Source organism: Mesocricetus auratus, unplaced genomic scaffold (assembly GCF_017639785.1).
Source record: "Mesocricetus auratus isolate SY011 unplaced genomic scaffold, BCM_Maur_2.0 Super-Scaffold_100027, whole genome shotgun sequence".
NCBI lineage: Eukaryota > Metazoa > Chordata > Mammalia > Rodentia > Cricetidae > Mesocricetus > Mesocricetus auratus.
Genome location: NW_024429208.1, coordinates 4,707,238 through 4,733,854, shown reverse-complemented (window position 1 = coordinate 4,733,854; position 26,617 = coordinate 4,707,238). Strand labels below are relative to the sequence as shown.

General features: G+C 51.2%; 1 protein-coding gene and 1 long non-coding RNA gene across 7 annotated transcripts in view; one reads left to right on the top strand and one right to left on the bottom strand.

Moving 5' to 3' along the window:
- Window positions 1-12,728, top strand: part of Fkbp5 (FKBP prolyl isomerase 5) — an 83,594-nt gene extending 70,866 nt beyond the window's left edge. For all 3 annotated transcript variants that reach the window (XM_040732138.1, XM_021235848.2, XM_040732139.1), the window contains 4 exons: window positions 2,895-2,978; window positions 7,034-7,219; window positions 10,204-10,443; window positions 11,173-12,728. In XM_040732138.1, the coding sequence (XP_040588072.1) occupies window positions 2,895-2,978; window positions 7,034-7,219; window positions 10,204-10,443; window positions 11,173-11,277 (615 nt within the window). In that variant the 3' untranslated portion in view covers window positions 11,278-12,728. The remainder of the gene's footprint in view (window positions 1-2,894; window positions 2,979-7,033; window positions 7,220-10,203; window positions 10,444-11,172) is intronic.
- Window positions 1,129-22,961, bottom strand: LOC106022404. 4 transcript variants are annotated; one of them, XR_005871288.1, is made up of 6 exons: window positions 22,466-22,961; window positions 15,491-15,651; window positions 10,065-12,407; window positions 4,545-4,902; window positions 3,381-3,625; window positions 1,129-3,259 (listed from the first exon to the last, which is right to left on the bottom strand). It is a non-coding gene; the product is annotated as an uncharacterized LOC106022404 (long non-coding RNA). The 4 variants fall into 4 exon arrangements; XR_005871285.1 differs by having other exon boundaries at window positions 1,129-3,625; window positions 22,466-22,959; XR_005871286.1 differs by having other exon boundaries at window positions 1,129-3,625; window positions 4,545-4,703; window positions 22,466-22,957.
- Between the last annotated feature and the right edge of the window lie 3,656 nt (window positions 22,962-26,617).

Sequence of the window (26,617 nt, the reverse complement as noted above, 5' to 3'; positions counted from 1 at the left end):
CAGCTTCCCGCCCTTCTTTGAGCTCCTCAGGGACTGCCCTTCTCATTAACCTTTTATTCCCGTGCTGCCACAACCATTTCTATACACCGAGTTTTCACTAGAAATGCGACCTCCCTTAATTGTTACCTTGTCAGCCTGTACGCTTGGGAGAAGAAAGTAGGATTCTCCCACACCAGCATCGTGTCCCTCAACACACATGCTCTTGTCAGGCCGTTGCGTTTTGGGGGGGGTAACCTCTTTTGAAGGCCTCGTCATGGGCTTTTGTTACTAAGAGGGAGAAAAACTCCTTTAGCCATGATTATCAAGGCCTTTAGCTTTCCTGTTCCTTTTTATAGAGACCCCACTGCCCTCCCTCCCTGCCTTCTGAAGAACATTCTCTCTGTCACACTACACCAAGCTCATACTGTGCCACTCCGTGAGTGTGTCTGCGTGTCACTGTGTGGACCCACACGGGAAGCCTGTGATGTTTTGGAACCACGTCAGAAGCCAGACATGGTGGTGCACACTTACAATCCCATTGCTCTAAAGTCTAAAGCAGAAGGATCGCCTGTCTCAGGCCAGCCTGTGCTACATAGCATGACCCTGTCACCACTGCCCCCCCCAGTCCCCCACCCCCGTGCAACCATGCAGACATGTGTTCAGATCTCCAGCACCCTTGTGAGAAGCTGGACGTGGAGGCATGTGCCAGTGCCCCCAAGGCTGCAGCAGGCAGGAGGATCCCTGGGACTTGCTAGCAGCCAGCCTAGCCAGTCAGTGTTCTCCAAGTTTAGTGAGAGACAGCTGTCCCAAAAAGCTAAGTGAAGATCTGACAAGATGGCTGCATGGGGAAAAGGCACAAACCCAACAGCCTGAGTTTGTCTCTGGAGCCCACAGAGGAGAGAGCTGACTCTGCAGAGTTCTTCTCTGACCCCCCCCCACACACACAATAAATAAAACCAATGAAGTTTTGAAAAGAGACAAGGGGGGCTGGAGAGATGGCTCCGAGGTTGAGAGCTTTGGCTGCTCTGTAATGAGATCTGATGCTCTCTTCTGGCCTGCCTGGATACGTGCAGACAGAACACTGTATTCTTAATAAATAAATCTAGGAAGGACGCAGGGAGGGAAGGAGGGAGACAATGGAAATATATGTTGAAAAAAATAAGTAAAAGTAGTTTTATTTTTTTAAGTAGGTGGGGAGTGATAGAGAAAGACACCTAAACTGACCTGTGGTCTTTACACAGGTTCACATACACTAGCAATATTTGTTGTTCACATGGGTACACATGTGAGATACACATACAATATTTGTTGTTCACATGGGTACACATATGAGATACACATACAATATTTGTTGTTCACATAGGTATACATGTGAGATACACATACAATATTTGTTGTTTTGTTTTTCAAGATAGGGTTTCTCTGTGTAACAGCGCTGGCTGTCCTGGAACTCACTCTGTAGATCAGGCTGGCCTCAAACTCACAGAGATTCTTCTACGTCTGCCTCCCAAGTGCTGGGATTAAAGGCGTGGGCCACCAATGCTTACCTGAGTCCACTTGAATTAACTTCCTTCCTTCCTAAGATTTATTTTTATTTTATATGCATTAGTGTCTCTTCTGCCTGTGTGTCTGTGAGAGAGGGTTAACTCTCTTGGAGCTGGAGTTACAGACAGTTGTGAGCTGCCATGTAGGTGCTGGGAACTGAACACGGGTCCTCTGGAAGAGCAGCCATGCTCTTAGCTGCTGAGCCGTCTCTCCAGCCCCCCACTTGAACTTTCTAATCCATATGTACTAAATAGAGCCAACCACTCCTATTGCATTTCCTAAAAGACCTTGGGTATCCTACTGGGTTCTGTGATCTTAAATCCAGCAGTTATATGGATTTTTTTTTAAAACCCATGTCAAGTATGCAGGACAAGCACTGTCTCACTGAATGACAGCCCCAGAGCTGTTGTTTCTAGACCTGCGTGTACTGTTGTAGAGAGTAGGGCACACATAATACATAACGCTGCCCCTGGTGACGGTGAGGTCACTTATGCAGAGCTCTGCAGTGATGTTTTCGCATGAGCTCCCATCTTCCCAGTCCTATTTTGCTGAAGATCCCTGAAGGAAAGGCAGGCATCGAGATGTACACCAGTAATCCCAGCGCTTGAGAGGTGCCAACAGGAGGGTCACGAGTTCAAGGTCATCCTTGTCTACATGGTAAGCTGGAGGCCAGCCTGAGATACATTGCTGCCTGGAAAATAAGAAAAGAAATTCCCCACGCGCACACCTGCAAGCTGATACTGGTAGAGGCCATAAGACAATGCCTGGCCTGGAATTTAAGAAATTCTCTATGCATGCACAGCTTGGCCTGGACCATAAGTAATGATCCCACTTGAGAGTTGGAAAACAAACTTGGCAGAAACAGAAGTGGCGGTGGTGGCAGCAGCGTAGTGAGGCATTCCTCGGGAGGCTGGCCTGTCATTCTAAAGCACAGTCCTTCAGAGTGATCAGCACTGATGTTCCTGCTGTGCTTTGCCCGTTCCCTTGGACAGCCTGCATCAGACCGCAGCGTGGGAACCACGGCTCATGCTCTTAGAGTGGCACTGAGAGCACTGGCCTGGCAGCGGCTCGGCAGCGGCACACAGTTCTGCCTGCTAGTGTCTTTTTGTTTTCCAGACAGGGTTTCTCTGTATTGTTTTGGAAGCTGTCCTGGAACTCACTCTGTAGACCAGGCTGGTCTTGAACTCACTGAGATCCGCCTGCCTCTGCCTCCCGAGTGCTGGGATTAAAGGCGTGCGCCACCACTGCCTGGCTGCCTGCCACTGTTTTGAGTTTGGGTATTTTGTAGAAGTAGCTGCTGTTTGTTCTCTAAATGTCAACTGGTATGTGTCCTTGTGCTCATCTAACTGATACCACAAATCTATACACAGGCCAAAGAATCCTGGGAGATGGACACCAAAGAAAAACTGGAGCAGGCTGCCATTGTCAAAGAGAAGGGAACTGTGTACTTCAAGGTGTGTAAGCCCCTGTAACCCTTCCCTGCTACGCTGTTACTCAAGTGTCCGCGTGCCGTGCTGGTGTCCCCCTTCACATGCTGTCAGCCCCTTTTGAGTGAGAGTAGTCCTCACTTCCACAGTGTCCTGCTGGTCCAGGGTAAGGGTGGGTGAGAGTGCGTCACTGTAAGGCGATAAGGCGGCTCCTCTTCTGTATGTGGTGAGCACATGGTAACCTCCCCTCAGAGCAGACCTCGCCTGGCCTGCTCATCTGCATCCGTACCACTCAAGGCCTGATGCGTCTTGGTTGGTCCGTGTCAGCGTGGAGGTGTGGAGGGAAAGGATGGAGAGAGGGTGTGACAGTCAGAGTTCACAGGAATGGCCCCACACTTCCTCCACTCCCGACAGGTCACTAGCACCTACCTGTGACGGGAAAGAACATGCAGTCTTCAGACCACTGAGTGATTCCCCACATTGCTGGGCTGCACTTGTTCTCATGCAAGCACAGCCCAAGAAGGTCTGGTTGTTCTCATTGCAGTTGCCACTTGAAAGAGGGATTACTGGTGCTGGAGCGATGGCTCGGGGGTTAAGAGGTCCTGAGTTCAATTCCCAGCAACCACATGGTGACTCCCAACCATCTATAATGGGATCTGGTGCCCTCTTCTGGCCTGCAGGCATACATGCAAGCAGAATGTTGTATATGTAATAAATCTTTAATAAAAAATAAGAAAGAAATATAGATTACCTTTGCATTCTAAATTGGAACAGCAGTTTTCACAGCCAGTATCCTCAAAATAAATCTTCAATATTTTATAAGTTTTGGGGAGTTTGTTGTTGTCATTTAAGATAGGGTCTCTCTGTGTAGCCCTGGCTGTCCTGGAACTCACTCTGTAGACCAGGCTGGCCTCGAACTCACAGAGATCTACCTGCCTCTGCCTCCCGAGTGCTGGGATTCAAGGCGTGTGCCACCAGTGCCCACCTTGTTTGATAAGCTTTAACTAGAACCACATCACTGCTGCTGTAACTGAACAACAAAATAAAGATGCCACTAATGGTGCTGGCTGGGTACCAAGAGAGCTCTGGAGACTGGCATGGATGACTCAGCATCCAGGGGTGTTCAGCACAGCCCATCCAAGAACCTGGTGGGGAGAGCGCACTGAACCTTGCACTGACCACGGTGATGTTACTTACAGCTGCCTACGTAACAGCTGCTTCCCCAGAGCCCTCTCCATGGGACCTAGGAGCCAGTGCTTTATCCCATAGGTCCTAATCCCAGGTGCAAGAAAGGAAATTTCAGAGTGCCATGCAGATTGTTGTCAGCCTGCTCCCAAATGTGTGTCTCTGCACATCAAGTGAAGACTTAGTGTTGAGAACGCAAAAATAGACATGTTCTCTTGAGTTAGGTGATGCTGTTGGAAGCAGCTGATTCAGTTCCCTGCCTTGTAGTAAGGAGGTTGAAGCCAGAAGCCTGCTGTGGTGTTACACACCTTTAATCACAGTGCTCTTGAAGCAGAGGCAAGTGGACTCTCTCTCTCTCTCTCTCTCTCTCTCTCTCTCTCACTCTCACGCACACACACACATACATACGTGTTCTTGGATTTTCTTTCTTGTAACTGCAGTCTTGAGAGAGAATTCATTGGTTTACCCCTTGTGGTTTGTTCTCATAACTCAGTAAAGCTCAGCCTGAGTCGAGTCTTCACAGCTTCTTTCTGACGTTTGCCGCCGCTGCTGCCTCTGCAACCTTATCTGAAGGTGGAGACCAAGTGGGAGAGCTGTGAGGCCATAGTCACCCCAAAACAACCTGGCAGAGACAGTAAAGACCACTGTTTGTTGAGGGGCAGTTCATCTGTTCTTCATTTGACCGTCTCAGTGACTGTCCTGCGTAGGGTGGGATGAGTCTTGTTCATTTAGGTGACACTGCATCTTCATTTTAAAGCACTTTGCACTGTGGGTGAAATCCAGAGGTTTTAGTAATATACCTGCATTTGTTTATTCTAACAGTTGCTAAAATACTGCGTGAATCAGAGCACATACAGATAATGAGCTCTGAGTTGGGGATCTGGAAAATTCAGCCTTTGGTTTTCATGTGATTCAGATCTCTTAGCTGTGTTGCTTGGGAGCATTACAGTGATGATACGTATATTTCAACATGTTTTGAATCTTCCTAAAATTACCAATCTGGATAAAATCTGGATCATCAGTCATACATATGGAACATATTATTTTTAACATGTAATTTGATAGACAAGATCTTTGAAAACATTAGTCTGTTAGGGGAAAATTAATGAAAGGTTCAAAACCACTGACCTAAGACTGCCCCCAGAATGTCTCTGAACATTTTGTACCACTGACGTCCTACAGGCACCTTCCTAATTATAGGTGAAGATCACAGTGGTGACGCTAGCTGGGGCTGTGGGTTTTAGAAGTGTTGGTGGGCTGTCTCCTGTACGCGTTCCCTTGTCAGCGTTCTGCGGTGCGGCTCTCTCCGTCCGTTTCCCAGGGTGTTTTGACGTGTGCCACACACAGCATGCAGATGTGTGTGTGACTGCAGAGATGGGCTGCACGTTTTTATTGACCTGCAAGTTTGGCTTACAGCGTGGGCAAAGTAGGACTGAGTTGTGCTATTTAGGCTGGTGTTGAAACTTCCTTTCAGCCTCCGAACACTCATGAGAGGAGAAGCAGGAAATGACTAACCTCACCTAGTTCTGAAAGTCATTGTGAAGACAGGTGGCCTGTGAAAGCGGGGGACTCCCTGCGGTGTGCAGGCGTCTTGCGCCCCCTAGTGCCCCATAAGACAGACGTGTGTCTGAGGCTGGCTGGTTGTGCCTGGGGGCCAGGGTACTGTGTGGTGCCCTCACGGCCTGGAGTGCAGGGAGGTCAGTGCTGGTCTCAGCAGTGGTCGGCGGGTAAACACCGGGTCTCTGCCGTCTGACGGGAGGGGTCCCCTGTGCCCGGGCTTGTGCTTCCTGCTGCAGGGAAGAGCCCTCGCCTGTATCCGGTTCATTTGATTCCCAGCTGCCACTCCACCCGATCAGTGCGTTGTTACAGCAGTGAGCACGTGGTCTCCACCGCAGTTTCTTATTCAGAGCCCACGCCTTACACATCGTTCAGTAGCTTACAGCTGTCAGGACACATTAGTCAGCAGGGCCGGGGGCGTCCTGGCCCAGCTCTGTGATTCCGCTTACTCTGGAACAATGGGTGTCACCCTGTTGGTTGACCCCTAGCGGGTGACAGCATTAGCAAGATTGAGAACCACCGCTCTGGACCTGAGGCAGGAGGACCAAAAGTTTTAGGCTGGCCTTGACAACTTAGCGAGGTCCTATCTGTCTGAAATAAAAATGAGGACCTGGAGATATGATAGGTACGTGTTTACTTAGTGTGCACGAGGCCCTGGGTTCAGTTCTTAGTACTGCGCAGGAGGGTGGGTGGGACAGATAAGAGTAGACCAGTTTTCTCACACATCGATTTTGCTGTTCAAGCTCGCTTATACTGTGCGCCCACCGATCAGCACGCTGTTCTCTGGCCCACTGCCTACTCTTAGAAGTACAATGATGCCAGGACACAGCCACACTGGTGCACAGCCACCAGGACACAGCCACGCTGGTGCAGTTTTGCCTGTGTTAGCTGGTGCTGCTCTCACACTGCTCGTGAGAGCCGAAGTCTTGCAGTCTGCTTCAGAGAGCCCAGGCTTGCTGTGTAGGGACTACATTGCCATATTGCAGTATTTACTATACAATGCTGAATGCCAGGAGAAGAGAGAAAATTCACCCCCACTCCCTCCATAAGCCATACGGCTTGCCATCCTTTTGAAAGACTGTTGAATGTTGCCTTCAAATGGTGTAGCCGCCTGCTGCCAGGCTGGAAGAATGCCAAGAAACAACACGCTGTAGTGTCAGCCTGCCACACACAGGCTACCTCACAAGAGAGCTGAGGCCGGAAAATTCAAGGACACAGAGCTGGTTGTCACACAGGCCTGTTCCATGTGAGGACGCAGCCGAGGCAGGCAGGCCATGCTCGCCCTTCGTTACATCTTTTCCAGAGCACGATACGAGTCATCTCTGGCCTTTTTCTCCTAGGGAGGCAAGTACATGCAGGCTGTGATTCAGTACGGGAAGATCGTGTCCTGGCTGGAGATGGAGTACGGCCTGTCGGAGAAGGAGTCAAAAGCCTCTGAATCGTTCCTGCTTGCAGCCTTCCTAAACCTGGCCATGTGCTACCTGAAGCTCAGAGAGTACACCAAAGCCGTGGAGTGCTGTGACAAGGTGGGTGGCTCTGCGGCGTGCACTCCACCCTCTGTCCCTGTGGAGCTCCGGGGACACTATGTCTATCAGACACTTTACATACAGTTTCTCGTAGAATCGATGACAGTCTTCATCTGTGGTCTTACACTGGTCTTGAGTGTCATAGTAGAGAAAGAACTCTGTGAGTTCCACTTTTCGTTTTCTTTGCCCTGCTGGGGATTGTGCCTTGGGTTCCCGTTTGATAGAGCAGATTTGGTTTGAGATTCTTAGGACTTCAGCCACTGAGAACACAGTTTAACGGAAGGGGCGGTAGAGCGTCCCAGCAGCCCTGTTTTGCATTTGTGCTCTGACCATTACTACAGCTGTTTGCTGTAAGTGCCTTCTTGACAATTCTCTATTCTAGTTAATGTGGGCTCTTGTCATGGATGCCTAGCTTTAGAAGGTACAGTATATGTTACAGTATAAGTAAAAAACGACCATTGAGTGTTTCTCACAGGGGGGCCTGAAGCCAATCATGAGTGTCTTAGTCACCGTCCTGTTGCTATGAAGAGACACCGTGACCAAGACAACTCTTAGGAAAGAAAGGGCTTTTGTTTACTTGGTTTTCCAGACAGGGTTTCTCTCGTGTCCCATTCTGGCGTCAAACTTGCAGTGTAGCACAAATAATCTTGAGCTTCTGACCTCCTGAGTGTTGAGATTACAAGCATAGGCCACACCACCAGTTTTTAGACTTTGTAGTTGTTTTTGTTTTGGGGTTTGGCTTTTTTGTTTTGTTTTGTTTTAAGCTAAGGATAAAATTCAGGATTTTGTACATACTGGGCAAGCTGAGCTACAGCCCCAGCCTATGCCTATATATTTAAATTAAATTACATAGTTTTAGGCCTGGAAAGATGGCTCAGTGTTTTTAAGAGTACTTCCTGTGCAAGCATGGGGGACCAGAGTTTGAATCTCTGCACCCACATAGTAAGCCTGGCCTAACCCACACAGGAAGGGAACACTGAGTAGATGGGAAATAGGAAGATCACGAAGGTGTGTTGGCTGCCAGCCTCCCTGAAAGTTGTGACCCTGCCTCAAAGGAGTAAGGCAGAGAGTAATTGAGGAAGATACTTGTCCTCTGGCCTCTGTGTGTGTGTGTGTGTGTGTGTGTGTGTGTGTGTGTGTGTGTGTGTGTGTACAGATAATGCACACCCATATGCTTAGCATAATACATACAAAAAAATGAACTTAAAGCTGACTAGAAAAAGATCTGGACATAGTTCTGAAACCACGACTTCCTTCCCCATCTGATGAGTGCACTCACAGCTCTCCCTCATCAGGTTTAGGGTTAAAAGACTCGGCATTCTAAAATCCCATATGTGAATCTGTCACGGTTTACTTCAACTGGTGCTCACTGCAAGATCTTCAGGGTTTGCTTTTATTATTAGAACGTTCATGATAATTTTAAAAGTTAGGAGAGAGGGGTGTTGGTGGCACACGCCTTTAATCCCAGCACTCGGGAGGCAGAGGCAGATGGATCTCTGAGTTTGAGACCAGCCTGGTCTACAGAGCGAGTTCCAGGACAGCCTCCAAAGCCACAGAGAAACCCTGTCTGGAAAAAGCAAGCACAGAAAACTCAGGAAAGACTGCTCTGCACTTGGTGTCTCTCCTCACAGAAAAGTCAGGAAAGACTGCTCTGCACTTGGTGTCTCTCCTCACCTGTGCTTGGTGTGAATCCCTAGAAGTGCTAGAGACAGGGACACTTAACGTTGTAGGTGGGGAGGAAGTCGCTTAGTGGGTGAAGTGCCTGTCACACAAGCGAGAGGACCTGAGTTTGATCCTTGGTACCCACATAAAAGCTGTGCGTCAGGAGCCAGAGAGAGGCTCAGTGGCTGAGGCCCCTGCTACCCGTCCAGAGGACCCAGGCCCGATTGCCAGCAGTCACATGGTAGCTCACAGCCTTCGGTAACTCCAGTCCCAGGGGATCCTAATACCTGTTCTGCCTGCCACAGGTGTAGAGGCAGTGCTCAGACATACATGCAGGCAAAATACCCATACACACACAAAAAAATAATAATGACTCCAGGCCGCCCATGATGCTTGTTATCTCAGTGTTGGTGGAGCAGATCTCCAGGGCTCTCTGGCCAGCCAGCCTAGCCTATTCCGCAAACCCCCAGTCCTGAAGGCTGACATCTGGCCTACATACACATGAATACACCCATATAAATCAGGGGTGGGGCTCTTTGTCTTACACTTAGTTCAAAGGTCACGATCCATGTGTGGCTGGCACTATTGCCGTGGGCAGAGAACAGTCACTTGCTTTTATAGACACCAGGACACAAAGACCCAGAGACAAGGCATACCTTTCAAAAGCACACCTCTAGGGCTTGGTGTGGTGGCGCACACCTTTAATCCCAGCACTCAGGAGGCAGGAACGGGTGGAGCTCCATGAATTTAGGCCAGCCTGGTCTACATAGCAAGTTCCAGGACAGCCAGAGCTACATGGTGAGACCCTGTCTCAAAAAAAAGTCTCACACCCCTTTGACCTTCCTCTAGTCAGTCCAGTGGTTGTCAACCTTCCTAACACCATAACCCTTTAATACAGTTCCTCATGTTGTAGTGACCCCCCGCCATAAAATTATTTCACAGCCATACAGTTATGAATTGTAAATATCTGGTCCCCGATACGTGACCCCTGTGGGGGTTGTGGCCTACAGGTTGAGAACCTCTGCTCTAACCCCTTACAGCCCTGTTCAGTACTGACTCATTGATAGAGCGTCCTTGGGTCCAGTCAGATCTCCCAACACCATCTAGGGATCCAGGCTTCAGTGAGCTTTGGGGGAAGCATTTTATATTAAAACACCTGATTACCACGTCACCCCGTACATACCTCTGCTTATCTTGGGGTGTGATTGCACCTCTTGCCTGTCGCCCTTGAACTGCACGCTATTTCCTAAAGATCTTCATTGCCCTCAAGTGACGAGACTCACAGCCGTCCCTCCTAAACTGTGGCCGTCTCTCTATTCCAGGCGCTTGGACTGGACAGCGCCAACGAGAAAGGCTTGTACAGAAGGGGTGAAGCCCAGCTGCTCATGAACGAGTTTGAGTCAGCCAAAGGCGACTTTGAGAAGGTGCTGGAGGTAAACCCTCAGAACAAGGCCGCAAGGCTGCAGATCTCCAGGTGCCAGAAGAAGGCCAAGGAGCACAACGATCGAGACCGCAGGGTGTACGCCAACATGTTCGCCAAGTTTGCGGAGCAGGACGCAAAGGTGCGTGGCGGACCCGGCCTGAGGCAGATGAGGAGCTGAGCTTGTCCAGTGGGGAGGACAAGGCCGGGTTGTCAACCTCAGAGAAACAAGGCTAAGGAAGAGACTTGGGTGTGGCCAGGGGCTGCTGAGGGTGCACAGGTTGGGTCGCACTCCAACACTGTCCAGAGACATGGGTGCTGAGGCCTTGCATGTCCATGGGAGAGTGGGGAGGCTAACTCCTTGAGATGTAGAAGCCTGTAGCCCAGGCTAGCTTCATATCAGAGATCCTCTTGCCTCTGCTCCATGAGTTCTGGGATTTCAGGCATCTGTCACCAAACCAAGTTAGCTTGTTATTTAAAATATTAATAAATTCAGCACACCTTTAACCCCAGCACTTGGGAGGCTGAGGCAAATGGATCTCTTTGAGTTCCAGGCCAGCCTGGTCTATAGCGTGAGTTCCTGGACAGTCAGGGCTGTTACACAGAGAAACCATATCTTGAAAAAAAACAAAACAAAAAACTTGTAAGCCCATCAGTATTTTTTCCAGGTAACACTTCCTGGCTACGATGTCCAGGAGACAGGTGTGTCACTGTGTGAGTGCCAGCTGGCAGCAGGTCTGTCCCTGAGCTCCAGCTTCCACCCCACTTACCAACTGTGCGCCCCAAATACACATAGACACGCTTGTTGTAGGCTTGATAAAACCATCTCGGGAAGGCAGAGGCTAATTTCCCCTCCTCCTTTAACCCCCAGGAAGCGGCCAACAAAGCAACGAGCAAGAAGACTGTAGAAGCAGAGGCCGGTGCAGCATGCGAGAGGCAGGCCATGGAGGAGGGAAAGGCTGAAGGCCATGTATGACGCCACGCCAAGGAGGGAAGAGAGTCCTAATGAACTCGGCCCTCCTTGCTGGGCTCACACCCCACTCAGGACTGAACAGTGTTTAGTGTAAGGTTTGTTACAGTCTCTGGGATTCTGGAAGCAAATGGCAAAACCAGTAGCTTCCCAAAATAACCACCCTGCTGCTGCCCGGGGTGGGGGTGGGTGGGGGACACGCCAGGGGAACAGGACAGGAAAGTCCGTTGGTGTGCAGAGACCAAGCCAGCAGCTCAAGTCCAGCTCATTTCAGTGTCCTACACAGCACCCTCAGTGACCCCACGGCCCTGGCTGCCGTGGGGCTCTCCGTCTGCGCTTCGGGAGCACGGCAGGAACCAGCTCTGCTTTCCTGTTGGGAGGGGGCGCGGGTGGAGGATGAGGTTTTGTTTGGAACTGACTCCAGTGCTGAGAACACAAGCCCAAAATGAGGGGATACCCAGGTCCACGGCAGAGTCTCAGAGGCCACTGCCTGCCTGTCCAGTGGCTCCCCAGGTTCCCTTCTCAGACTCTTGTGGGTGTGACTTTGCGTCATACCCAGACTGTCCCAGGGAGTCTGTCAGTACTCCAACACCCTCTTCGGGGGTGATAGGTGGGAGTTTCCGGGTTAGTTTTCCCTAATTAGAGTGAATGCGTGAGGAGTAGGGAGCTGTTGACGGCTTGTTTCCTGCTGTGCCTCCCTTTGAAGAAGGTTAGCTCTCGATTCCCGGCCTCTCTGTGAAGAACCTGAGGCCTGCTCTTGTCCTAGACCTGGCGTGGACTGATGTCCACTCCAACTAAGACTGATGCAGTTACTCTTTTTTTTTTTTTTTGTATTGCTTATAAGCATATATACCGCTTTATGGAAGAAACTTCACACTCCTCTCTCGAGCAAAAACATTTTTTCACTTTTTACTTTTTAGCTTTGCATCTGTGAGGTTTCAAGCAGGCATTTCCTCTTAGAGTGAGGGTACCTGGAGGTTTGGCGGGCAGATGCTGTCCCCTGTACCTCAGCCTCTTCGTTCTGGTGTGGTCTGTAAAGGTTGCTGGCTTCCCATGCAGGTACTCAAGCCAAAGTCTCCAGTACTGGGCACGGGATCGGGGCAAGTCTTAAGTAGCCGTGTAGTTGGATTTTAGTCCTACGGGTAATGGATAGGAATGAGCACTGCTTGCTTCTCAACAGCCTACGAACCCCCAGGGGACACACCCAGCAGCCCAGGGAGCCCGGTACCTAACCCTGGAAACCTCACTCTCCTAGCCCTAGGAACACTGGCGGTTGCATTTAGATGAGTTTTTATTTTTATGGTTGTTTTTAATAAAACAGTCTCATGCTAAGTTAGGACTTTAAAGCCTACAAATGGAGTTGTTTTGTGGCTGTTCCAGTTTTAGTCTACATGCAATGGATGGAGCTAAGCTTTGAGGACTTTCTTTTCCTGGTGACTAAAACCTCTCGGATTTCACATCTTACGCTTCTGCCTCTTTCCATGAATGTTTTAAGCCCTGGTCTCACCCAGGAAGCACAAAGCAGGGGCTGACTGTTCTCATCTAACTCTCTGGTGTCTGCAGCTCTGCTGACTGCAGCGTGGAAACAGTGAGGACACAGCTGGGACCTGAGCCTAGCAAGTTAACCCACTGGCTTCTTACAGGAGGCGTCTTTCAGAAAATGGTGACCCTCACCAGCTGTTTCCCGGGGCACACCATGGGACTGGTAACCCTCACCAGCTGTCTCCCAGGGGCACACCATGGGCCAAGGAGACTGTGCTGGTGCTGGAGGAGAGGGTGTGCTAGGCTCCTAGACAGAAATGGACTTCACGTGTTACTGTAGTCAGTAACTTCAGATAATTCATATGGAAATCAGAAGATGTCTTCAGAGCACCTTTAGACTGGGTATAATGATGGGTGACCAGATGATAAACTTAAATTTTGGTTTTTAAAAAATCATTTAGAAGCTGGGAGTAGAGGTGTATTCCTTTAATCCCAGCATTCAGGAGGCAAAGGCAGGTGGATCTCTGTGAGTTCCAAGCCAGCCTGGTCTACACAGTGAGTTCCACAACAGCCAGGCCTATATAGTGAGACCCTGTCTCAAAACAATACAAAAAAAAAATCATTTAGATGCATTTTGTGTTCCTTAAATAAATTTTTTAAAAAGTGACTTCATTGTTCTTACATTGTTTTGTGGGTTTTATATTTATATTTACTTACTTTATCTCTGTGTGCTTGAGTGTATGTGTAACTAGCTGCCCTTGGAGACCAGAAGACGACTTTGGGTCCCCTAGAAGTGGAATTACAGGGAGTTGTGAGTTACACGTGGGTCCTGGGACTTGAACCTGAGTCCTCTGCATATCAGTAAATGCTCTTGATCTGCCAGACCTCTGTGCGTACTCGTACGCGCGTGTGTATCTCTGTGTGTGTGTGGTGTGTGCGTGCTTGCATCTGTGTGTATGCATATACACACACCACACATGCACTGTGTGCAAGTAGTGACCAAGGAAGATAGAAGGGGGCATCAGATCCCCTGGAACCACAGTTACAGATGGCTGTGAGCCACCATGTGGGTGCTGGGAACTGAGCCCAAGACCTCTGCAAGAGCTGCCAGTGCTCTTAACTTCTCGACTATCTCTCCAGCCCCTGATAAACAGCCTGAAAAGGAAAGTGTTTTGGTCTACAGCCATCATGCTGTAGACAAGGGATCTCCTGTGATCTCAGAAGCTCAACAGTTAGTCACTGTTCTATTGCTGTGACAAGATACCATGACCAAGGCAACTATGTAAGGAAGGGATTATTTGGGAGTTGCAGTTTCAGAGACTCAACCGCTCTGCAACTCCAGAGAACCTAGGTAGCAAAGAGGACTCTAAGAGAGACACATGGATCTGCCTAGGAAGGGGAAAAGGACGAGATCTCCTGAGTAAATTGGGAGTGTGGGGGACAAGGGGAGTGGGGGGAAAAATGTATAGCTCAGTTTTTTAAAATGGCAAAAATAAGCCGGGCATTGGTGGCGCACACCTTTAATCCCAGCACTCAGGAGGCAGAGGCAGGTGGATCTCTGAGTTCGAGGCCAGCCTGGTCTACAGAGAGAGTTCCAGGACAGCCTCCAAAACAATACAGAGAAACCCTGTCTTAAAAAAAAAAAAAGAGAGAGAGATTTGGGGGGCTGGAGTGGTTAAGAGCCCTGACTGCTCTTCCAGAGGTCCTAAATTCAATGCCCAGCATCCACGTGGCTCACAACCATCTATTGCAGAACGTGATGCCTTCTTTTGGTATGCAGATGAGCATGAAGACAGATGTGGTGGTGCACATCTGTCATGCCAGCTCTGAGCAAGGAACCGGGTCATGGATCCAATGTTGCTGGTCACAGTGGCACACACCTTTAAACTTAGCACTCAGGAGGCAGAGGCAGGTGGATCTCTGGTTTCCAGGCTAGCCTGGTCTACAGAGCAAGTTCCAGGACAGCCAGGGCTATGTAGAGAGATTATGTTGCAAAAGTAAAAAATAACCCGAGACTGTCATTGTCTGGAAATAACCTGAGGCCAGCTTGGGATGCATGAAACTTTATGGTGGGGGAAGACAGCCCCGATAGCTCTTACTACCTTGATAAGCACAACCCACGTTTTGACGGCTTGAGATGGCCCGTAATTCAGAGGTTCTTTGTCTAATAGGGATGAGAGCCTTGGAGAGTCAAGAAAGGAGAGGGAATCCTAGACATGATGTACAGTGGCCTCATGGTCATGAAGTTACCTGATGCCCTGACCCAGTTCCAAAATAGGCCAAGCTGTGGCCTCCTGTCAGAAGAGAGGTGGGACATCCGGTGTGCCAGGAATGCAGCTACCGAGTCAGCACTGTGGCCCGGAGGGCACCTCCTCCCTGAAGCCACTCTGGATGAAGTGGGGGGGGGGTTTGCTTCTGGACTCTGTGTGAATGGCAGAGCCCCCCCTCCCCCCATCCTGCAACCTGGTTAGTGGAGAAAGATTCTGTTACCCCCTCGTCTTGAGTGTGCAGTTCTGCTGTTTGGGAAGCTGCTGCTGTTCACTGAAGGCAAGCCCAAGGCCAGGCTCTACGCTGCCACCCGGCCACACACCCCAGGGGTCCATGCAGCTGTAGAGAACAGGAATGGGATATCCACCCTGAAGCCACAGGCTGGAATAGGGCACCATGGCCACTTCCCGAAGTCTCGTTCTGGTAACATTCTAGATGTAGGAAGACGTGGCTGTTTCAAGGGACTCACCTTCTGAGATCCTGGAGGCTAGGAACACCCGTGTGTGTCTCTAGGCCTTTCTTAGGGTTACTCTGTTTCCAAGTCTCCTTTGGGACAGTGGTTTTTATAAGGTAACTCTTGCCTTGGGACATTATGACTCAGCTTCAGGCTATCTCTCTGGAGCTCCTGACCTAGAAGAGACATAAGATCAAATAGGTAATTATTAGTGTTCAGGGCCAGGGTGGGGCTGGCCCCATGACTCACCAGCTGCTCTATGAGGGTTCCCACACTGAGGAGTCTGCATTGGATCTTTGTTTCTATTTATGTTCTTTCGTATAATGCATCCCAACCGACCACAGCATCCCCTCCCTCCGCTCTTCCAGTACCACACCCCCTGACCCGGATCCATTGCTTCAGAAAAGAGCAGGCCTTCCAGGGACGTCAACCAAACAGCATCACAAGATGAGACGAGGCTAGGCACAAATCCCCATGGCAGAGCTGGATGAGGCGACCCGATAGGAGGGAAAGGGTCCCGAGAGCAGGCAAGAGAGTTAGACGTCCTTACTCCACTATTAGGATTCCCACAAGCCCCCCAAAGCAGTCACAGCGCAGGATTGGGGGCAGACCCATGCAGGCTCCGTGACCGCCACCAGTCTCCGAGAGGCCCCACGAGCCCTGCTTAGTTGATTCTGTGGGCCATGTTCTGGTGTCCTTGACCCTTCTGCCTCCCACTGTCCTTCCTCCCCTCTTCCTCGGGGTCCCCTGAGTTGTGCCTAATGTTTGGGTGTGGGTCTCTGCCTCAGCTCCTGGAGGAAGCCTCTCTGACGTCAGTCGGGCTAGCGCTGATCTGTGAGGACAGCAGAGTATCATTAGGAGTCATGTCATCGACTTTATTTGTTCTTGTAGGAAGTGTCTGGTTCTACACTAGGTCTCTGAGACATCCAGCTTCCAGTTCCTGTCAAGCCAGGCAGTGTCGGGCTCCCTCTTGTGGGCACGGGCCTCAAGGTAGCAGTCATTGATTGGCCACGCCCACAAGCTCTGAGCCACCACTGCCCCAGCCAGTACACCTCACAGGCAGGACAGGTTGTGCGTCGAAGGTTTTGTGGCTGGGTTTGTGTCCCTGTCCTACCACTGGATGATCTCTTGCCTGGTTACGGAAGATGGCTAGTTCAGGCTCCGTATCCTCCATTACTTACTCCCTAGGGTCACCCTCATGGGTTCCAGGAAGTTTCCACTGTACTCTCAACCCCAAGCCAGACAATGGTGGCACACACTTAATCTCATCACTCAGGAGGCAGAGGCAGGTAGATCTCTGAGTTCAAGGCCAGCCTGGTCTACAGAGGGAGGTCCAGGACAGCCAGGGCTACACAGAGAAACCCTGTCCCGAATAAACAAATCTTAAACTCATACATACACAATTGCCCTCTGAAATAATGATGGTGTCTTTTCTAAAGACGACACTGGCCTGGACATGAAGTTAGTACAGTGTGACTCACAGGCACCCCTAACGTGCACCTGCCTCTTCACTGCTCCCGGTGCCCAGCTTAGGGCACACCAGCCAGTCTGACCCATGGAAGACACTTCGGTGAATGGTTTGGTCCTCCACTTGGAATGTGGAGCCAGAAGCACACCATATTCTGCCAGCAACTAACTTTGAGGCCGCCATAACTGCAAAATGGGCATGTGCTCTTCAGACTGCACTCGCTGATTTTAATTATGTGAGTATGCGTGTGCCTGTGTGTGCACGTGCAGTCTTCTGATCATGAGGCAGTTTTCAGGGTGGTTTTCACCTTCTGCCATGTGAATTCTAGGGATCAAGTCCAGCTCGCCAGGCTTGGCAGCAAGTGTCTTTACCTGCTGAGCCATCTCACGGGCCCAATAATCCTCACTATGCAGACCAAGCCGGCCTTGAGATCACAGGGGTGCACCTGTCCCAAGTTCTGGGCTTAAAGACGTGTGCCACCATGCTTGCCCAGCCACGATGGCTTTTTCTGTGGGTGCCGGGGGACGTGAACTCAGGGACTCTTGCTTGCACATCAAGCGCTTTACTGACTCAGTCATTACCCGGTCCCATCTTAACACTTAATAGCACAATGCTTTCTCAATGTTAGGCAGCCCGCCTCCAAAACCATCTCTCAACGCCGCAACTGTGACAGTGAGCCGTACGTCCTCACGGCCCTCCCCCCAGCCCCTGCAGCCACCTCTGCACGTCTCTAAGGTTAATACTGTGAGCATTTATCTCTTTTCTTTTTTGCACGCCTGCTAGGCCACGCCCCAGCCCAGGACCTCCTCGTCTCTCCATGACTGCATTATTCCACTTAGCAGGTGTCAGGAGCTCCCGTTCCAGGGCTGAATGACCCATTGTATCCACTCATCTGTGGGTGGAGGTTGTGTCCCTGCCCTCCCCTTATTTTTGCACTTGTGTAAAAGCTGATATGAAGGGCCAGGTGGGTGTGTTGGCACACACCTATCATCCCAGCACGTAGGAGGTGGAGGCAGGAGATCAGGAGTTCAAAGCTCATCTGGAGTGCTTGGAAGAAAGAAAAAGAAGAACTTTGTGTAGAAAAAGTCACTGGTTCACTTTCAGGGCTGTAGCGGCCTTTGGTGTGTGTGGTGTATGTATTACGTGTGTGTGTCTGTGTGGGTGCATGCATGTGCATGTGTGTGTGGGTGTGTGCATGCATGTGTGTCTGTGTGCGTATGTGCATGCGTATGTGAGGAGTTGATGTCGGTGTCTTTGATAGCTGAATCAATCAAGTTCTCCCATTGAACCAAAGCTCATTCATTTGCTGGACTGGCTGGTCAATGAGGCTCTGGGATCCGCCTGTCTATGTGGTCTGCAGTACTGCAATTTCAGACATGGTGCCCACTACCCCCGTCTAAGGTCACCACCTCACCGTGAGGGCTGGAATCTGAGCTCAGGTCCCAGTGTAAAGCAGGCGTTTTTCCAACTGCACCATCCCCGTCTGGGGCCATCCCCCCAGGTCCCTGACGCCCTTCTGACAAACAGGATCTTCCCAGCTTCTGAGCTGTCACCCTCCAGATTTCGTCTCGTTTTCCACGCCGCACAGTCTCTTGGGAGGCACACTGAAGTGCTCAGAATTTCGATAATGAAACACAGCGCATCTTCCCAACACACATACCAGCTGCATCTTCCCAACACACATACCAGCTGAGCATCGCTGAGCCCCCCCCCCCAGCCAATGGAGTTGCAGACTGCACAGGGTTGTTGAGACACACTGGAAGGAGCTGGGTGCTGCTGTCTCCACCTCTGTGCAGGCAGGGAGCAGACACTGACTTAATAACGTGACTTGGCGTTTTGATTTGGGTTTGTTTTGCTTATGTATTTGAAGTTAGGAAATAATCTCTCTTGGCATGCATTTGTGTGCATGTGGGGGGGTGCATTTGCATGGGCGTGCTTGTGAGTAGAGGTCAGGAATTGACATCAAGTGTGAGCCTCTCACTTGAGCCCCGAGCTTGTCAAGTCCGCTCCTCAAGCTGGCCACATCGCTTGGAGGTTCCCTGTCTCTGCCTGGCAAGCACTGGGGCCGTGCGGTGGCTCACCCTTGCTCTTGAATGCAGTATTTTAGTTCTAGAATCAAGTGGACCTGGGTAGCTTGTGTGTTTTCATTACACACGCTACTGTCTGGTATCAATGACAATCAGGGCATAGTTGCCTTATATCCCATATACCGTGTGTGTGTGTGTGTGTGTGTCTGTCTGTCTGTCTGTCTGTCTGTCTGTCTGTGTGTCTCTCTGTGTATGTCTCTGTGTGTGATATGCATGCATGCGCGTGTGTCTGTGTCTGTGTGTGGTATTCGTGCATGCGCATGTGCGTGCGTGCGTGTGCATGTGCGTGTTTGTCTGTGTCTGTCTCTCTCTCTCTGTGGTATTCATGCATGTGTGTGTGTGTGTGTGTGTGTGTGTGTTCGTGCGCAGAGGCCAAAAGAGGGCACAAAATTTCCTGGAGCTGCAGCTACAGGTGGCTGTGAGCTGCTCTTTGAGGATGTTGGGAAACGAATCTGGATTCTTTGAAGGAGCAGCACCTGCTCTTAACTGCTGAGCCATCTCTCCAACCCCTAGATCTCACCTCCTTTTTTTTTTCTTTTTTTTTGTGTTTTTTTTTTTTTTTTTGGTTTTTTGAGACAGGGTTTCTCTGTATTGTTTTGGAGGCTGTCCTGGAACTCGCTTTGTAGACCAGGTTGGCCTCGAACTCACAGAGATGCACCTGCCTCTGCCTCCCGAGTGCTGGGATTACAGGCGTGCGCCACCAACGCCCAGCTAAGATCTCACCTCCTTAACACATCTCCGCTTCCTCTCTGGCTTGCTGAAGCCCATACACTTTGGCACGTTGCATCTCTGCTTTGGATTTACTTGGTTTTATTTTACGTGTTGCCTGCATGTCTGTCTGTGGACCACATGTGTGCCCAGTGCCTGTGGAGGCCAGAGGGAGTCAGATCCTGGAGCTGGAGTTACAGACATCTGTGAGCTGCTGTGTGGGTGCTGGGAATTGAACCTGGGTCCTCTGCAAGAGCAACCAGTGCTTGTAACCAATGAGCCGTCTCATTTGTTCATCCCAAATTATTTTCTAATTTCCTCCCTAATATTTTTCTTTGGCCCTCAGCTTGCTAAAGAGCATACTTAATCCCCACACAGTTGTGACTTTTCCAGCTGCCTGCCTCCTGTTAGTAATCTGACCTCATTCCTCCATGATGAGAGCACATACCATGTACTTGGTTTGATTTATATCCTTTTAAATGTACTGAGACTTTCACAGGCACATATGGTCTGCCCCAGAGAATGTCCTACTTTTAGGAGAATGATATGTGTGCTTTTGCATGGCATCTTAAAAATTATTAGTTTTACGTTTTACTCTGTGTGTGTGTGTACCTGTGTGGTGGTCAGATTACCACCTGGGGGACTCAGTTCTGTTTTTCCAGCAAGAGGCCAGATGGCGTTTTGATCAGTAGCTGTGAGGTCTGATGGGTTTCCAGGGCATCTCCAGCATTGCCCTCTTGTCTGGTTGTTGTAACCCTGGGTGGAAGTGTGGTATTTTAGCCTCCATTGGGACCGTTGAGCTGTCCTGAGCCTGCCTTCGGTTCCTCCAGCGTGGCTTAGAATGTTCTGGAGCTTTGGTGCACACACAGGATTATAATGATGTCTTTCTTACATCTGGACCCTTTTCATCACAAGATCTTCTGCTCATCGCTGAATGGCACTGGCTGCTCTTCCAGTGGACCTGCATTCGGTTCCCAGCACCCACACCCACGCAAGGCAAGCGCACTGCCAACTGAGCTGCATTCCAGCCCCGCTAGGCAAGCTTTCTGTCTCACCGCCCTGCCTGTCCATCGCTCTCCGTTACCACCTTAGTTGTATTACGTAATGTAAGTGTTTTCTAGTGTGGCATTCCAATTCCCTTGTCTCTTATTATTTTATTTCTAGGTTTTGGTAATCCTGGGGGTGACCGTGAACATCTTAACAATAGAATATAATTTGAGCATTTAAAACAACATAATTTCAGTAACATATAAAAATTTAACCTGGCCGGGTAGTAGTGGCACACGCCTATTAATCCCAGCACTCGGGAGGCAGAGGCAGGCAGATCTCTGTGAGTTTGAGGCCAGCCTGGTCTACAGAGTTCCAGGACAGCCAGGGCTACACAGAGAAACCTTTCTATCTCAAAGAAAACAAAACAAAACGAAAAAACTTTAGCCAATCATAGTAGCAAGTGAGTGTATTTCCAGTCCTTGGGAGCTGAAGGCCGGAGGGTTAGGATTTCAAGGCCAGCCTGGGCTGCACGAGACCCTAGCTTGGGGGGGGGTGGATCTCTCTGTCACTCCTTTCCACCCTGCCCCTCACACAGATTACACTTCTGTAGGCGCGAGTCGGTCAGCACACTTCATTCCTTGTTTGTTTTGAGGTTTTAGTTTCTGGAGACAGGGTTTCTCTGTATAGAACTGTCCTAGAACTCTCTCTGTAGAACAGTCTGGCCTTGAACTTGGATCTGTTGGGATCAAAAGCGTTCACCACCACCTTGGTCCAAACAGTGTTCCTAACTACTGAGCCATCTCTCCACCCCCATCTGGATTACTATATCCTGCCCTTTATTTCAACTTAAAGGACTCTCTTTTGTCTTTGTCTTTTTCTTTTTCTCTTTTTTTTTAGCTATGGAGTTTGCGGTTTTTTAATTGAATCTCAGCAGTGACCAAACCATTTGTACTGAGATTAGATCCCAGCAAAAGACCTGGGAGAGGAGGGTTACACCGGCCTTGCTGTGCTGCCTGGAAAGGGTTTCTTTGGCCATGTATCCATCTGCTCACTGTGACTTCCCTGCGTGTCATGAGCTGTCTCTCCTCCGCTCTGGGATCCAGCACTTCCCCAAACCAAAGAAACGGCCCAGACAGTCATGGGGTCTGCTCGCCAGACCCAGGCAGCCACAGGCATGGGGTCAACTCAAGCTCACCACAGCTGAAGCTCACCAAGTAAACGCATAGACGCAGCACCTCAGAGCTGCTGCTCCCCACCCCCAACCCCCGGGTGTCTTCAGCACCCAGCGATCCCCCCCTCCAGCTGGTGAGGGCGCAGCAAGTGGATGGCGCCTCAGTCACTGTCCACCTGGAGGGGAGAAAAGCCCCACCTCTCCCTGCCCTTCAGTGAGATGAGCCTCACTCTCCAGCCCGTCCCGTCACAGTTCTCGGGCTGCACAGGCTGCACGCATGGCCCCGTCAGCGGCCAGCGCCTTCTGCACACTCTCGTGGGTTCTCTGGACCTCCGGGCTCAGCCCTCCCTAGCCCAGTGGGGTTGCCTGGCGGCTTCCTGTAACTGGAGGTAAGTGCCCACAGAGGAAGCCACGGGTGCAGACCTGTTGTGTGGCCTTCCGGCAGCCACTGACGAGCTAGGAGGTGGGTGGAAGTCTGGAAGGGATCCGGACCCTAGGGGTAGCACAGTGAGTTGCCCCTGAACAGCATGCGGGGGTGGGGGACACCAGAGAAGCGGCAGACTCACCGTGACACCGGCTGTGACGCAGACTCCTTGGAGCGCGTGCACCGGGGAGGAAGGGCAGGCAGAGCTGCGCCCGAACTGGGCTTGGGGTGCCGGGGAAGCAGCCAGCTGTTCGGGGTTAGTCTTTAAGTGTCCATGGGCCACACAGTCCTTAGTGCAGGCACCTGAGACCCTGCCTGCCCCGGCCCCTAAGGATGAGATTCCTCAGCTGGCTTGGAGGATGGCTCAGCCGGTGGAGAGCCAGCTGCTGTTAGAGCACTGGAGCGTGGTCCCAACACCTGTGTCCCGGGACTCGCAGACACCTCCAGCTCCGGGAGAGCGGGCCTCCGTGGGCTCCTGCGTTCGCGTGCACAGAAACACACAGGCACGCACGCACGCACGCACGCACGCGCACACACACACACAAGGAAAATCAAGCTGTATGAAGGGCCAGCTCAGCCTCCAGTGATGGTCCTCACGAGGGAAACCTGACAGAGTTGAGCTGCGGCTCAGTTATGCGCGCGTCCACCGGCGTGTACAAACTCGGGACCCAGCCCTAGTTCATCCAGATTTGGAGGTGGGCATCTTTGATCCCGGCACTCAGGAGGTGGAGGCAGGGGCATCACTGACTCTAGCCATCTTCAGGCTGGTTAGAGCCTCCCCTCCTTGAGACCCTGTCTCAAAAATAAGTGGAAGAAGAAAGCCAAACCGGACGCGGTGGCACATGCCTTTAGTCCCAGCACTGGGGAAGCAAGGTAGTTTGGGGGTGAGGAAGGGGTAAAGGGCATCCCAAAGGCTGGGCAGGGGTGGGAGGGGAGAGGTGGGCGGGGCGGGCGGAGTGATCTAGGTAAGAGTGCGTTCCCTCCGGGCTGCAGATTGGTCGGGATTTGGATGGATGGGCTGTGTCCTGCCTGGTCTGTGCTGGCCTGAGAGGTAGGAAGAGAGAAGGGAATAGTTGGGGTGGGTGGGGTAGCTGGGTGGAGACCTGCCTGCTGGCTACACACAGGTGACGCCCTGGAGGCTGCAGAAGCAGCTGGGCCTCAGCCCCTTCCCCTCCCCTGGGCCATTCTAGTCTCTACAACTCTTGCCCCAGTGACCTGGCTTCAGAGTTTCCTGGTGGTGCCCATCCTGGAGTGAGGGAGTCCCAGCTTGGAGGTCGTGCCTTCGGGGTCAGCGCGGCCCAGAGAGGCGCGCACTGAAGGTGGGAATGAACGTGAGGACGAGGGCCTTACCCAGCGGGGAGACACCAAAGCCCCACCAGAGCGGAAGGAGACCGCAGGTGGCTCACTCGAGGGCGTCCATCAGTCGTTTAGGGGTTCAGACACCCCCAGGAGGGGCTCAGCCTGATAACAAGGATGGCCCTGTGGAGTCCAGCATCGTTATACCTCGCTGGGTGTGAGTGTCCCTTCCCCCTTTTCCGCCCGGCTCAAAGATGCAATATTTAAAAAGCTTTTTGTTGTTTTTCGAGACAGGGTTTCTCTGTGTAACAGCCCTGGCTGTCCTGGAACTCTATCTGTAGACCAGGCTGGACTCAAACTAACAGAAATCCAGCTGCCTCTGCCTTCTGAGTGGTGGGATCAAAGGCGTGCATCACCAGTGCCTGGCTTAAATAGTTGAGATTTTATTATTTTATATGTGCGAGTGTTTGCTGGCGTGGATATCTGTGTGCTTACAGTGCCACAGAAGCCAGAGGAAAGCATCAAAGGGATGGAAGCTGCCAGGTGGGTGCTGGGAATCGAACCTGAGTCCCCTGGAAGAGCAGCCAGTGCTCTTAACCACAGAGCCATCTCCCTATCCTAAAAAAAAAGCATTTTTAAAAAATACCACCCTAAGCCGGGCGTTGGTGGCGCACGCCTTTAATCCCAGCACTCGGGAGGCAGAGGCAGGCGGATCTCTGTGAGTTCGAGGCCGGCCTGGTTTATAGTGCAAGTTCCAGGACTCCATAGTGAGACCTTGTCTCTAAGTAAGTAGTAATAAAACTATAATCAGGCTGGAGAAATTCAAGCACCCATCAACAGGAAAACGGATAGCCATGCTGGCATGCACACTGCTCCATGCCTGGCATGCCAAGTGCAGCAACTAAACCCTGAGACGCGCAGCAGTGTTTGTCCGTGTGGGCTGAAGGGACACAGACTCAAACTCGTCCACTCTGTAGCATGGATCACATGTGATTGCATGTGTAGCATGGGTCACATGTGATTGCATGTGTAGCATGGGTCACATGTGATTGCATGTGTAGCATGGGTCACATGTGATTGCATGTGTAGCATGGGTCACATGTGATTGCAGGAGAGCCGATCGTAGTCCACCAAATGACAGAAGCCTGAAGACTGGGTGTCTCCAGGGGACAGGGCAGAAGGGACAGGGACAGCTAAAGGACACATGATGCAAGAGTGAGTGGACGTATGTGCTTGTCCATTTACATGTGCTTGTCCATTTACATGTGCTTGTCCATTTACATGTGCTTGTCCATTTACATGTGCTTGTCCATTTACATGTGCTTGTCCATTTACATGTGCTTGTCCATTTACATGTGCTTATCCATTTACATGTGCTTGTCCATTTACATGTGCTTGTCCATTTACATGAGGAACACTTTTTTTTTTGGAGACAGGGTTTCTCTGCATTGCTTTGGAGGCTGTCCTGGAACTCACTCTGTAGACCAGGCTGGCCTCGAACTCACAGAGATCCGCCTGCCTCTGCCTCCCGAGTGCTGGGATTATTTTTCCTGGGTGATGGTCAGATAACAATAAAGAGTGGGGGGGAGGAGGGAGAGAGTGGGGGGAGGAGGGAGAGAGTGGGGGAGGAGGGAGAGAGTGAGGGGGAGGAGGGAGAGAGTGGGGGGAGGGAGAGAGTGGGGGGAGGAGGGAGAGAGTGGGGGGAGGGAGAGAGTGAGGGGAGGAGGGAGAGTGAGGGGAGTAGGGAGAGAGTGAGGGGAGGAGGGAGAGGACTGAGAGAGTGAGGGATGAGGGAGAGAGGGCTGAAGCACTCAGATGCAGGTGAGCAGAGAATTCTGGGCCAGTCCTGGAGAGAGAATGAGGTCTAGCATCTGTCACCCTTGGGGTGACTGTGTTCCTGTCACTGCCAGCCTGGGGGGGCCAGTCATACATGTAGAACCAAAGAGGGCGATGCCTCAGGCCCCGGGACCCCAGAACGATGGGCTCATGTGCCCTGACTGCAAAGAGGACTAAGGTAGGCAAACGCTTTTCTGAGAAGGGCCAGACAGCCAGTCTTTAGGTACCCGCAGTCGCCACCGCAGATGCTCGGTGCTGCCCTCTAGTGGGCGTCCCCCCAGAGCTCTCGGGCAGGCTGCCTGATGTGCCCAGCACAGCTTGCAATTGCAGTCAACTTCTTAAAGTCAGTGGCCAGACTTTAAGACGGTGCCTCGGTACAGCTGCACAGGGGTGTGGAAGGGGAGCCTAAACCACAACAGTCACGTGCCTATCAAAAATACACCTCAGGAGCTGAGAGGCCGCTCAGCAATTAAGAGCCCTGGCTGTTCTTCCAGAGGACCCGAGTTCAAGTCCTCCCAGCAACTCCATGGTGACCCACAACCATCTGTAATTCCAGTTCCAGAGGACCCAATGCCCTCTTCCGACCTCTGAGGGGGCCAGGCGTACACACAGGCAGAACATCCGTACAAATAAGAGTATATAAGTAAGTATGATACACCATGATAGTCATGTGCCTATCAAAAACATACTACGACGTGGCTTAGTGGCTAAGAGCACTTATTCTTGCAGAGGACCCAGGTTTGAGTCCCAGCACCTACGTGGCGGCTCATAACTGCAACTCCAGTTCCAGGGGATCTGAAGAGGACATCAGGCATACACGTGGTGCACACACACACATGCATGAAGGCAAAACACACATAAAAATAAATAACACACACACACACACACCAGGGTGCCCATGCGCCTATCAGAAAACTCTGGACTGAACATGGTTCTACTGCCTGCAATCCCAGCACTGATTATTGGGAGGCAAGAGGGTTAGGAGTTCAAGTCCAGCTTCAGCTGGATGAGGAGTCTGAGGCCAGCCTCGGCTAGCTACATGAGATAAGCCTGCCTCCAGCCAGGTGGCAACCAGATGGCATGCACACCTGCAATCCCAGCACCAGGAGGCTGAGGCAGAGGGATGGAGAGCTCCAGGGACAGTGTGGACAGTAGGATAAGA